A 12,522-nucleotide genomic window follows, 5' to 3' on the forward strand; every position below is an offset into this window, starting at 1 on the left:
GATATCACAAACTTTAGGCAGTACGTGTGTGATAAGTCGTTCATTAAAGGACCCTGCTACCACTACACTATCTAAGTCAGCGGAGCACCATGAATGGGGGAGAATGCTACTCATCGAGACAAAAAGAGTCCCGGGATCAAAGTAGAACTCTCGATGGAGGGTGGGAAAGATGAGACGATTATCGCGACATGTACCAGCGGAGAGAAGGGTCTCGAAGGCATGATGGGGGAGCCTGCCCGACAGGTCCATATCGGCGTGGTAGTTGTTGTAAATTAAGATGTCCGTTGAGGGTGTTGACCAAAACGTCATCACCTCTTCGAACGTCCATCTACTATCGACCGTGACTCGACCCAAATGGAGTTCCTCGTAGGCTGAGAGTGATGCAAAAAGCTGGTGGGGATGAAGGACAGAAATGGCAGCGCCGACGATGGCAATAGTCTCAGTGATGTCGGAGAGAAGCGATACACCCCCAAACGTATTGTCAAGAAAGGCCTTCGAGGGTGAGAGAGTAGCCTGGTAAGGAAGGACGTCAATGATCGCACACACACTCGCAACAGCAGGGGATTGACGCACGGGATTTGAAACGAACAAAGCTGGAAAAAGGTGGGCTATACCATGCGGTAGATCGAGTCCCTCGCCAAAATTCTTGAGGGGATAGCTACCGCGGCCAAAGGGATGGCGTGACAAGGAGGGCGACTCCACGGCTCGCTGAACGGAGGCAAAGAAGGAAGCCTGAAAGGTGGGAGGGGGTAAGATGCACGGAATGTGTGTGATAGTAGGAGAACACTCGCGATTCGCTGTTGGGAGACAGATGAAGGGAGGTGCCATGCGACTAGTTTGCCGGTGGTGTCAACAAAGCAACATGGTTCCAGTTCAATCGCCAGGTGAGATGGTTCATGAGGGTTGGTCGGCTCTGAGGGTCCGAACTCCTTGAGAAGACTGTCCAAGTCGGATTTGAGCTTCAGGTGAGAGATCACTTCGTCGACGGACCAACAAAGATGCCCTGGGTACAGTGCCGTCAAAGAGAGATGGACATCGAGTGAGAGAGGGATTAAAAGATAGACTTACACAGGTTTTTGCTTGCCTCGTAGATTGTCGTGACAAGCTGCCGAAGCTCGGCCTTGATGTCGAGAGCGATGTCATCGAAGGGAGGGACTATGTGTGTTGGATTTAGCTTGCGATGAAAGAGATGTATACAGTACCGAGCATAGAGGTATAGCTTCTGCAACCCGTGAGGAAGATCATACTCGAGGCGTACCATCTTGAGTGTTTCAGATGAGTCGAAGGTGGTGGGTTGTGGAAAAGGGATGGTGGGAATCAAATACGCAACGGCGATTGTTTTGTCGTTGATTTTTTTGGCTGTAAATAAAGGTAAATCAAGCAAAACAGAAGTAGACAAGATGCATCCAGTATGTCCCAGCTGGGGTGTTACAGGGAGGCAAGTGTTGCTACCCCAGCTGGGCCATCGTGCCAGGTCGTTAAGCGCCGAGGCCCAGCTAGGGTATGATATGATCCGGTGTACTTCCAGAGGAACGACGTCAGTCGTCACCGCAAAAGAGCTCGTTTGCGGCTTTGACTGACGTCATACTTGGCGTGGGACGTCATGAGTCAGCAGACTTTTCGATACGCCTGCTGACTAAACCTCGTGATGCCAGGTGGGAGGCAAGCATCGAGAAAAGGGAGTCGGTTCAAAAAACATTGATTGAGAGTAAGAAATACAAAGGAAATGGGCGCCCTAGGCGCGTACGCGATGGGACAGGAACGATGGAGGAAGGCAATAGTTGTGGTGGTGGTTTTATCAAAGTCACAACTATCCATGCAGATATGTAAAACGAAGGATTATAGAGGATCGTAGAGTTCCTCATGCTCCTCTGTGTCGTCAGCATCGTAAATCAGGGAGAGGCGCTCGGCCCTTTCGAGCTCGGCGGACACATCGGCAAGGATTGAGACAGCATCACCTGTGCGCCTACACTTGTAAAGAGCCTCCTCTATAATACGAGAAAGCACCATCCAATTTTGCCGAGAACGAACTGACTCTGCACAGTGCAACATGCTTGAGATCAATGGGATCTATGACAATCGGAAATGACTCACCGCAAACGATCCGAGCATTCTCTTTGCGCGCGCGTATGAGAGTGTTCTGGAGACGGTGGATGGGGGACCTTGCCTCGTGGGGGATTGGTGCAAGGGACTGTCTGACATCATGAAGCTGGTCCCTGGCTGCGGACAGCACTAACAGTGCAGGGTTAGTAAGGAGATATGAGGAAATGAATACTCGACGTACGAACGAACATCCTTCCATCCATTCCGATTCGAGAAGACGATGAGGTGATACCATCGAGAGTGGTTTGTTTGAATCGGGTGTACACGGGGAGGAAGTCGGTGATTTGGCGGCTGGTTAGACCACCTCGGGAACGGAGAGTATCACGAAGGAATTGAGTGCGCAGGCCACAATTGGTGGGATATTGCTGGCCATTCGAAAAGCAGGCCTCGCAAGCCATGAAGTCGTCTAGAGGCGTGCAGCCTTGGGTACAATGAGGGGATCCGCAATTGACGTGTCGGCCGAAGTCAGCGTTCTGTTCTAGCCAGGAAGACCAGAAGTCCATTCGAACTTCGATTTGGAGGGCAATGTTGAGCGCTTCGAGGTCCACGACATTGATGTCTAGACGGTCTGCAGGTATACTTGGAGACGGAGGACTCTGGGGGATAGATTGGGCAAGGAGGTTTCTGGATGACGGTCGACTGGACATGGTTGCAAAAGGTAGAGATGTGGAGCGATTACGGTGCACGGAACTGTGATCCAAAGCTCGATGGACACGATACTTGGGCAGTGACTGAAGCGGAGCTGGGCCTGTCCGTAAAGGTTGGTCAATGCTGACCCAGCCGGGGACCATTCTTTCCAAGTGAGAGGCCGGCTGGGCCGTCAGAATTGGCCTCGAGGTAGATGGCGCAGCTAGGGTTGAGATGCCAGAGCCAGTTAGGACCGCATGACCCAGCTGGGGCACGCGACGACGGAACATTACCCCAGCTGGGCTGTACGGTATACACCCGGTATCATTGACCCAGCTCGGGTCACTCTATCCTTTAAGACTGACGTCAACATACGCGATCCGAACGCCACTGATCCGGGGAGGCATTACCCTTCTGGGTTCACAACGTGTATATTGGGGTTCGGTGGACATCAAGAATAAACATGTGGCTACTGGTCGGCCCTAAGAAAGAAGGTCCAACTTATGGCACCGCCTGAGTGTGGAAAGAGCAGGGATGAGGTTAGGTGAGATAGCGGGCGATAGGTCGCTTCCATCGCCCAGCCCTTCGAGGTCCATCTCCAATTCCAATTCCAAATCCAAATCGACAGCTGCATGCCCCTCGGGATCGAGCTGCTGCATAGCTGTTTTGATGATCCTTGAGAGTGCCCGCCAGCGGGCGCACGACCGCAGCACAGCTAAAAGAGTAAACACGTAAGCTAACGAAAAAGACTCGGACTGCTATACGCTACACACCGGCGGTTGCTTTCAAGTTATCCTTCCTAGCATTCTCCAGAGTGCGCTGGAGCTCGCTCAACTGATTCTTGAACGTCGGAGGTGCACTCCTGCGAATGTCAGCGAGCTGACGGCGGGCGTCTTTGAGACCTTCGCAGTGTCAGAGCTGGACAGACAAAATAAAGCCAGTAAACATGCCTGATTCGACCTTGATATTGAATCCTGAGTCCGAGTGACCCGAGAGGTCACTGAACGGCGACTGATAGCCGAGATACCGTTTGGCAAACCAGGTCACAAATGGTCGAACCTTCTCCTCGGGCAGGATGTCTTTGGTCTCCATGAAGCGGCGCAGATAGAGCAAAGGGAGGTCACATCTCCCCGGCCCGATGGCGTCGTTCTCAAAACATTTGAGGCAGGAGAGAACGTCTCCGAGCAATGTGCAGCCCTCCAGTTGACATTCCGTATTGCTGCATCGAACGATGGCACCGCGTTGGTCCAGGGCCTCCGTCCAAGAACACCACAAGCCGTTGTCGCTGATGACACTAAACGCATATGCGGTAGCTTCGATGCCAAACGGCAGCGGTTTTTCTGGAGCAGCTGGAGGAGAAAGGGTGGTACTAGGGGAAGCGATAGGAGAGGAATCGTCCATGGTGAGGTCCAGTGGAAAGGTAAATTTCTCATTGGATACAAAAAAACACGACATCAGCGGGGTTTGATGGATTTAGAAAGTACAGAAAGGGGTGGTGTGGATGTCGTGAAATGGGAGAGATTTAATTGGTAACCACTTTCACGGCGGGCGGGTGCGAGGGTGAAGGTCTGCTTGGGGTCTTCCAAGGGGATGAATAGAAAGAGCGGTTGAGGGCCGATTTCCTTCATGAATTCCTGGCATTTGCGTACCACCTCTTGCTGGGCAATCCTCCTACAGACGACTCAGTAAGCGCAAAGAAGCAAGAAAGGGGACACTTACCGTCGTTCCGGTACGTCTTGAGGCTTGTCGGTCATGGCGGCAAGTCGGAGAGAGTGTGATTGAGAGAGAGAGAGGTCGAGGTGTGATGACCACTACGAAGTAGATCCCCATGGAGGTAGTGCTAGAAGATTCACGCGGTGAAGGAGCTGGGCAGTTACCCCAGCTCGGCTGATCTAAGTGGAGGTCCTGAAAGATATCCGAGCCAGGGTATTCAATAGCATTATCCGTATATTGACCTGACTTTTAGTTGTTAGGTACATCCTACATCAGCGGTTACGTTGTATGGTGTCGACCGCAGCTGGGTCATTTAGGTAGACAGTCGATTGCGACGCCCCAGCCCTGGTCTTGATTGGAGATGAGAACGCCCGGCTGGGTTAGGATCGTCATGCGTGCTGTAAGTGTCCCAGCCGGAGTCTGCAGAGTTTTGGCAATCAACGAAGCCATGGACCGGGGATGGGGTATCTGCGTAGAAACTCAATCGCGTCGCCCCAGCCCTGGTCTTGATTGGAGATGAGAACGCCCGGCTGGGTTAGGATGCTGTAAGTGTCCCAGCCGGAGTCTGCAGAGTTTTGGCAATCAACGAAGCCATGGGCCGGGGATGGGGTATCTGCGTAGACCCTCAATCGCGTCGCCAAAGCCAGGGTTCATTGTTAGGGGTAATAACATTGGAGGAACCGTCAAGGGGTGTTTTGTGGGCGATGGGAGTGGGATAACGTGGTAGACGATGGATCGCGATGTCCAGGGAGCTCCAGCTGTGACTTTATAATCATGGTCTGTAGGGGTGTCCCAGCTGCCCCTGTATCATGGCCGGTACGCGTGTGACTGAGCCAGAATTTAAGCCGCGCTGGGTCTATCCGAGTATAATCCGGCTCATGTGACAGAGCTGGGCGTCAATGTTTCCACTTTCCCATGGAAGTGTCCTGCCATACTCTGCCACCCCGGCTGGGCCATCAGTACTGGGCGCTCGGTTTCCCCCAGCTACCCAAGCTACACCGTATACATTGGTGATATTTTCACCCCCGCTGAACCATCTACATTGGTGATATTCTACTGACTACCCTGCGGAAACCGCTGGGAGAGCTCGGACTTTGGTTGAGCTGGTTGCTGCGCAAGTGGAATGAGCACTGAAATTGCGAATTGCGATGGTCAAAGCCGTGTGCACAGTCTCTGTCGAGGTAAGGACGGGCCTAAGTACGCAATCTAGTTGGGCGGTGGTTAGGAAAAGTTTGAAATTCCAAAGACCTAAGCGGCGCGGGCGGATTCCGTACTCTGATGCCAAGTCCCTCTTGTGCTAGGCTTGATCATGACCGGAAGCACGTGAACCATTTAAGCGCCCAGGCGTATGTCCTCGTTGCATTTCAAATTGCCATGGATCCAGACACGAGCGGTTGAAGCACAGCGAGATTTATTATAATGCTGCTTTTGGGGAAATATCATAGCGCCCGTCGCGACGGTCCTATTCGCGTCAATGGCAGCACTAGCGGCTTTTCGGCTTTGTGATAACTTTCGTCGACAACGGACACAGCTAAGTATAGCCTGCTTAGATCAAGGTGCTGTAAGCCTACATATGTACCATCATGTACGTTTAGACTGGGACCGACTGAAGACTAACTAGATACATATTGCGATGTGACCGCTGCTGTCAACTAGATCAGAACTTTGCTGCGCTCTTCCATCACGTCTTCGACATAAGCCGGGTAACAACGAACAGCGCCGGGGGCGTTGTAAATATCGCACCCGTTATGGAATACACTTACATACATCAAACTCACGCAGAGACTTCCATCAACCCCCAACATCGCCCCTGCCTTTTCTTCCTGCGAACACCGTTAGACTTCTGCGACAGCAGCTCCCCATCTTCGTCGACCTACGGTCCATAATGTCTGATATTCGCTCAATGCTCGTCTGGATATTTTGGTATCCAGAGCTTCCTTCTGGAAGAGAGAACAACAACGCAATCCGGACTCGACTCCTCATCTCCTTGGTCCTATCCTTCATCGTCATACTCTGCAACATCCCACTCATCCTCGCCCTCCCACACATTACCATCCTCTGTATCTTCACCTTGATATTCGACATCGGTGTCCTCTCCGAGCTCAACAAGGAAACATCCCCCGAAGAAGCTTCATTCCTCTCCAACACACTCTCAAGCGCCTCTGGGCCGTTCAGCTCAGGCATCTTCGGGAACAGGAGGAAAGCGTCGATTGCCGCGTGGGTTCTCTCCATTTTATGGAGCGCCGTTGCGGTCAATGTGGTCTGGTTTGGCGTACAGATGATCCTTCATCCATCAATGGCGCTCTTCCTTATCACGACCATCGTCGGGATTGAAACAATTGCGAACTTGGGACAGGCGATGGCTTTGAGGGGTGCGGGAGTCCTGTTGTGGAGGGCGCAATACCAGCAAGGATACTTGGCCCTTTAAGGGAAGGTCTGCAGAAGGGGCCTGGACCTTGCCGATTTTCAGATTATTTTGCTCTTACTCTTTCCCTTCTGTCCCTTGGGGCCGCTCACGTTATGACTTTCGTGGCTATCCACATGTTATCCTTCACAAGACTAAAAAATTAGCCAAAACCCGTTGGATAAACATCGAGACTACTTACTGATCGCCTAGATCTAACGCTTCGTGCGCATACCAGATGAGCCAGACCTGTATTCATTAGTACCACCAGTAACTAGATTCGGTCCCTCAGAGAAGATGAACGCACAAAAGCTTGTGGTACAGCCCATCATCCCTGAATCGCTGGGAGGAAAGTGGCGACATGAACAACAACGTCGACAGGATCTGTATGGCCCCGATGGCTTGGCGGAGGCTTAATTATCGTGGGCCTGTTTGCGACTCCATCGCAGAATGCGGGCAGACGTTCAAGAACAGCGCAGTTGGCACGTGGATGAGTCGAGCAAGTTCGAGACTTCAAGTTCATATCACCGTTCGCAGGGAATCCTTACGTGGGCACCTGGTTATGTCAAAGTGTCCAGTCTCGGGTAACACGGAGGACAATCACGCTCGAGGGGATGGTGGAAGGCATTGGAAGTCGAACTAACTTGAATGATTGTGATTGGTGGGAAGTATCGGAAACCAGTATGCAAGACAGTACAGTTCCGCTGGATATTCGCTTGATCAACGTTGTAGGCTCTTCCCTATTGATCTATCTAAGAGCTTGTTAGACAAAGTAGAACTCAAAGGAACTACGGCCCCACCTGAACTTACGAAAGAATTGTGATCAGCTGCCAGCCCCTTCGACATAGAAGTAGCGCCCGTGTACGGTGGCCGATAGTGGCCAGGTTGAAATCAGTTTTGTCGCGCGCGACCGACCTCCGATCCACGGGCTGTGGGACCAAAGAAGGGCCACCACCAGCAAATATACCTTACCATACTGGCCGTTTGCGAGCCCTAATAACGCCCTATATATCCGATATATAGCATCCCTTATTCAACTAAATACAAGTTTATGCAGTAAAACCGAGTGCCAGGCTCCTCTGAGATACCTCAAAGACCTCCGAACGAGGTGAAGGGGTATACACCTGCCCTAAAGTGAACCCCAAATGTATTACTATCATGGCACGTCTACTGAGTACCCTCCATACGGTTACAATAGCTATTTATCATGTCTCTAAAAATGTTCCAACCACGAATTCCTTCAAAGGGTGGTGAACCGATGTCAGCGTGCAAATCAGTGCAAAGGTTGATGAAGTCGGCGTCTCCGAACTGAGTTAGGCTAGGGTCATCGTATTCTGCCAGGAGCCGGGCGGTGTCTTCTCGAGGAATATCAAATCAAGAGGCCCTTCTCGCCCCCGTACTCCTCTGGATGGTTATAGAGGTCCTCCCGACGTGCATCGCTTGGGAGAAGGATATTCCTCTGACCGCGAATGCGATGGGAAGCATTCTCGATCATCAGAGCATCCAGTTTGGCTTGAACGATCTGGGCCCAAACCCATCGCGCAACCATCCTGAGTTAATAATCAGTTAGCGGTGAGTGCAAGGCAGTAAAAAGTGAAACGATTGCCTGTACGTACTGGTGAAATTCGTCGTTGGGGTGGAAGCCAGACTCGATCTTGCCATTCAGGTAGAAGTACTCGATGTTCGAGAGCTCCTTCTCCCAGAGCGGTCTCCAGTTACGTTCGCGTGTGATGTTGGTTCTGCTGTCGGATGCCCTAACTGCTGGGACGTTCTCTTCAGGTATATAGGGCTGATATTTAGCTCTGAATAAATCCGGATTGGTCGCGTAAACCGGTGACTGGGAGTCCGAGTAAAACGAGGAAAAGAAGACGTACCGAAGGTCAGTAACTAATGTAATCATGCGACCAAGCTCGCTTCCCTTATCCACGGACAATGTTACAGACATCCCTAGTACCAAACGAAGCTATGTGAGCTGGAGATGGATATGCAGTGTCGGGATATACTCACCTCCTAGACGATGAACAACTCGGAGCCACAGTGCCACCGGTAACTCGGAGTCTCGGGCGTTTATTCCTGCGAACAGACCAAGCTCCATTCGACTGTACTTGTCAATAATGCCCCAGACTGAAATCCCCATCGATTTCGTGATCTTCTCGTGTCCATCTGCACACCACTCCTCGTTTGGACCAGCAGAAGTTATGCCATATGGGTGAGCTTTCTTGACGCGAGGGTTCCTTGCTACGGCGCCCATGGGGTCTTCATGTTGCATGAACTTAGCAGTAAAGTCGCTGTGGATGGGTTAGAAGCACGAAAGAGAAGAGGCATAGAGCAAATAAAAATTCAATACACACCGTGAAACGTGAACGGACTGCAAAGCAAGCTTCTCCTTTACCGCACGAGCTCCCCAGCGTCCCAATGGATCGTGTTGCTTCAGCTCGAGAATTGCTTTGCCTTTCTCAAGGTCGGTGAGGCCGCTGTTCCGCGTTGTTCTGATACCAAGCTGCTTGATGAGCCTTCGAACTGACCTAGCACTGCGGAAATTTAGGGATGGCCAAGGGGTTTTAAAACCCCCGGGGTAGAGGCCAGGGGTAGAGTGGGGGTAGGGGTAAGGGTAGGTGTCCGGCTACCCTTGGCCAAACCCCCACGCCCCAGTCGGGGGTAAGGGTTTTGATAAAAATCAATCAAAAGCCATTTATTTCAATATCTATGTATAGCTTCTACTAAATAACTGCTGTATATGCAATAAAACACATAAAAATATCCATATAGACAACTGTAAGTAATGATTAGTACCAAAATGGGTTAAAACCCTTGGTCAAAACCCCCAGGGTTGGGGGGGTAAGGGTACTACCCCTACCCCTGACTGAGGGGTAAGGGTTTTGGGGGGTGGGGGTAAAGGGTAGGTGTCCGGCTACCCGGGGGTTACCCCTGTCCTTCCCTACGGAAATTCAGTGAATGTGACCACCAACCAGGCATTAAGCACAAAATACCTGACACTCAGCCCAGGCAAATCCTTCAAAAGGCGCTGGGGAATATCCTTCTGACGGACGCCTTGGTCAAAGTACCTTTGCAAGCGCTCGCCGATGTCAGGGCAAATATCGACTAGAGTGGTGTTTAATGCGGATGTGGAGTGGCCATATAATAAAATGAACGTACGTATCTTTCCATTACCGTGCTGGTTTCTCCCCGACGGGTTGGGGGGTTTGACAGACATTGAGGCACACCCCCTTCAAAAGTGCAGATGGCTAACGGGCTTAAGTTAAAGCCAATATTGGCGAGAGTCGAGACGAGTCAGCAAGACTTCTGACTGCAAATCGTAGGCGCGTATCTAGAGCCCGATTAGGAATTGCCGTATCCGCTCGCGTATCTAGAGCCCGATTAGGAATTGCCGACTCCTGAGCCCGAATTTTGATGGCGCTTAGTATCGGCGCAGGGGCTCCAACCTGTTAACACAAACTAAGGCTGGACGTGGGTGCAGGTCGTACACAGGTACCTGTGACCCGACCCGCCAAGAAACCCATGGGTATGTGACCCGTGGGTCCAGGTAACCCGTGGCCAAAATACCCGCAAGGGTGCAGGTATAGCTTTTGGCCTCACAGGTACCTGTGGGTGGGTACCTGCCAGCCTGTTGGTGACCATGTCCACTGTAATAATGCTTCAAAACCGCTCAGAAATGAACCTAATCTGTGTATATCATATTAGAGAATGAATTCACTTATTATTTAAGGTCCATGGCCATGGATAATGGAGGGAATTCACTTCTAACTGACCCATTTAGCAGGTACCTACAGGTTTACCTTTGGGTACCTGTAGGACCTGTGCCCAACAGGTACCCATGGGTAGGACCCGCAGGTAACAGGTACCTGTTCGAAAATACCTGTGAGGGTGCAGGTATGGATTTTGGGGGCATGGGTACCTGTGTCAAGGGTCCGGGTACCCATACAGGTGCACCCGCGTCCAGCCTTAACACAAACGTTTCCAGCACCAAGAGTAGCCAGTTCGAGAGAACCGACTCACAGAACAGGTTTCCGCAGCAAGACCCTGCTCCCAAATCAGCCAACATGGAAACCTTTGTGTAACAGTGTACAGGCTACCGAACATGTCAGGTATTTTGTGCTTAATGCCTGGTTGGTGGTCACATTCACTGAATTTCCGTAGGGAAGGACAGGGGTAACCCCCGGGTAGCCGGACACCTACCCTTACCCCCACCCCCCAAAACCCTTACCCCTCAGTCAGGGGTAGGGGTAGTACCCTTACCCCCCCAACCCTGGGGGTTTTGACCAAGGGTTTTAACCATGTTTGGTACTAATCATTACTTACAGTTGTCTATATGGATATTTTTATGTGTTTTATTGCATATACAGCAGTTATTTAGTAGAAGCTATACATAGATATTGAAATAAATGGCTGATTTGATTGATTTTTATCAAAACCCTTACCCCCGACTGGGAGGTGGGGGTTTGGCCAAGGGTAGCCGGACACCTACCCTTACCCCTACCCCCACTCTACCCCTGGCCTCTACCCCGGGGGTTTTAAAACCCCTTGGCCATCCCTAAATTTCCGCAGTGCTAGGTCAGTTCGAAGGCTCATCAAGCAGCTTGGTATCAGAACAACGCGGAACAGCGGCCTCACCGACCTTGAGAAAGGCAAAGCAATTCTCGAGCTGAAGCAACACGATCCATTGGGACGCTGGGGAGCTCGTGCGGTAAAGGAGAAGCTTGCTTTGCAGTCCGTTCACGTTTCACGGTGTGTATTGAATTTTTATTTGCTCTATGCCTCTTCTCTTTCGTGCTTCTAACCCATCCACAGCGACTTTACTGCTAAGTTCATGCAACATGAAGACCCCATGGGCGCCGTAGCAAGGAACCCTCGCGTCAAGAAAGCTCACCCATATGGCATAACTTCTGCTGGTCCAAACGAGGAGTGGTGTGCAGATGGACACGAGAAGATCACGAAATCGATGGGGATTTCAGTCTGGGGCATTATTGACAAGTACAGTCGAATGGAGCTTGGTCTGTTCGCAGTTCCAAACGCCCGAGACTCCGAGTTACCGGTGGCACTGTGGCTCCGAGTTGTTCATCGTCTAGGAGGTGAGTATATCCCGACACTGCATATCCATCTCCAGCTCACATAGCTTCGTTTGGTACTAGGGATGTCTGTAACATTGTCCGTGGATAAGGGAAGCGAGCTTGGTCGCATGATTACATTAGTTACTGACCTTCGGTACGTCTTCTTTTCCTCGTTTTACTCGGACTCCCAGTCACCGGTTTACGCGACCAATCCGGATTTATTCAGAGCTAAATATCAGCCCTATATACCTGAAGAGAACGTCCCAGCAGTTAGGGCATCCGACAGCAGAACCAACATCACACGCGAACGTAACTGGAGACCGCTCTGGGAGAAGGAGCTCTCGAACATCGAGTACTTCTACCTGAATGGCAAGATCGAGTCTGGCTTCCACCCCAACGACGAATTTCACCAGTACGTACAGGCAATCGTTTCACTTTTTACTGCCTTGCACTCACCGCTAACTGATTATTAACTCAGGATGGTTGCGCGATGGGTTTGGGCCCAGATCGTTCAAGCCAAACTGGATGCTCTGATGATCGAGAATGCTTCCCATCGCATTCGCGGTCAGAGGAATATCCTTCTCCCAAGCGATGCACGTCGGGAGG

General features: G+C 51.3%; 6 protein-coding genes across 6 annotated transcripts; 1 reads left to right on the top strand and 5 right to left on the bottom strand.

The window, feature by feature from the left end:
* Nucleotides 1–71: 71 nt before the first annotated feature.
* Nucleotides 72–1,261, bottom strand: CC1G_12619 (hypothetical protein; the record flags this gene model as incomplete). The annotated part of the gene is made up of 5 exons (XM_001839539.1): nt 72–106; nt 195–513; nt 615–1,003; nt 1,069–1,155; nt 1,198–1,261. 5 exons carry the CDS (start codon nt 1,259–1,261, stop codon nt 72–74), a joined length of 894 nt encoding a protein of 297 aa, XP_001839591.1.
* A 578-nt stretch (nt 1,262–1,839) lies between these two features.
* On the bottom strand, nt 1,840–2,750 carry CC1G_12620 (hypothetical protein; the record flags this gene model as incomplete). The annotated part of the gene is made up of 3 exons (XM_001839540.1): nt 1,840–2,036; nt 2,095–2,232; nt 2,285–2,750. 3 exons carry the CDS (start codon nt 2,748–2,750, stop codon nt 1,840–1,842), a joined length of 801 nt encoding a protein of 266 aa, XP_001839592.1.
* A 462-nt stretch (nt 2,751–3,212) lies between these two features.
* Nucleotides 3,213–4,131, bottom strand: CC1G_12621 (hypothetical protein; the record flags this gene model as incomplete). Its single annotated transcript, XM_001839541.1, has 3 exons — nt 3,213–3,445; nt 3,504–3,592; nt 3,659–4,131. The coding sequence occupies 3 exons, from the start codon at nt 4,129–4,131 to the stop codon at nt 3,213–3,215; spliced, it is 795 nt and encodes a 264-aa protein (XP_001839593.1).
* Nucleotides 4,132–4,184: 53 nt separating this feature from the next.
* CC1G_15641 (hypothetical protein) lies at nt 4,185–4,484 on the bottom strand (the record flags this gene model as incomplete). Its single annotated transcript, XM_002910168.1, has 2 exons — nt 4,185–4,401; nt 4,450–4,484. The coding sequence occupies 2 exons, from the start codon at nt 4,482–4,484 to the stop codon at nt 4,185–4,187; spliced, it is 252 nt and encodes an 83-aa protein (XP_002910214.1).
* Nucleotides 4,485–6,328: 1,844 nt separating this feature from the next.
* Nucleotides 6,329–6,871, top strand: CC1G_12622 (hypothetical protein; the record flags this gene model as incomplete). Its single annotated transcript, XM_001839542.1, has 1 exon — nt 6,329–6,871. The coding sequence occupies one exon, from the start codon at nt 6,329–6,331 to the stop codon at nt 6,869–6,871; it is 543 nt and encodes a 180-aa protein (XP_001839594.1).
* A 1,345-nt stretch (nt 6,872–8,216) lies between these two features.
* Nucleotides 8,217–10,061, bottom strand: CC1G_10588 (hypothetical protein; the record flags this gene model as incomplete). Its single annotated transcript, XM_001839543.2, has 7 exons — nt 8,217–8,397; nt 8,464–8,649; nt 8,722–8,794; nt 8,855–9,135; nt 9,199–9,372; nt 9,838–9,949; nt 10,004–10,061. The coding sequence occupies 7 exons, from the start codon at nt 10,059–10,061 to the stop codon at nt 8,217–8,219; spliced, it is 1,065 nt and encodes a 354-aa protein (XP_001839595.2).
* Between the last annotated feature and the right edge of the window lie 2,461 nt (nt 10,062–12,522).

Source organism: Coprinopsis cinerea, assembly GCF_000182895.1.
Source record: "Coprinopsis cinerea okayama7#130 chromosome 11 map unlocalized cont3.11, whole genome shotgun sequence".
Lineage (NCBI taxonomy): Eukaryota > Fungi > Basidiomycota > Agaricomycetes > Agaricales > Psathyrellaceae > Coprinopsis > Coprinopsis cinerea.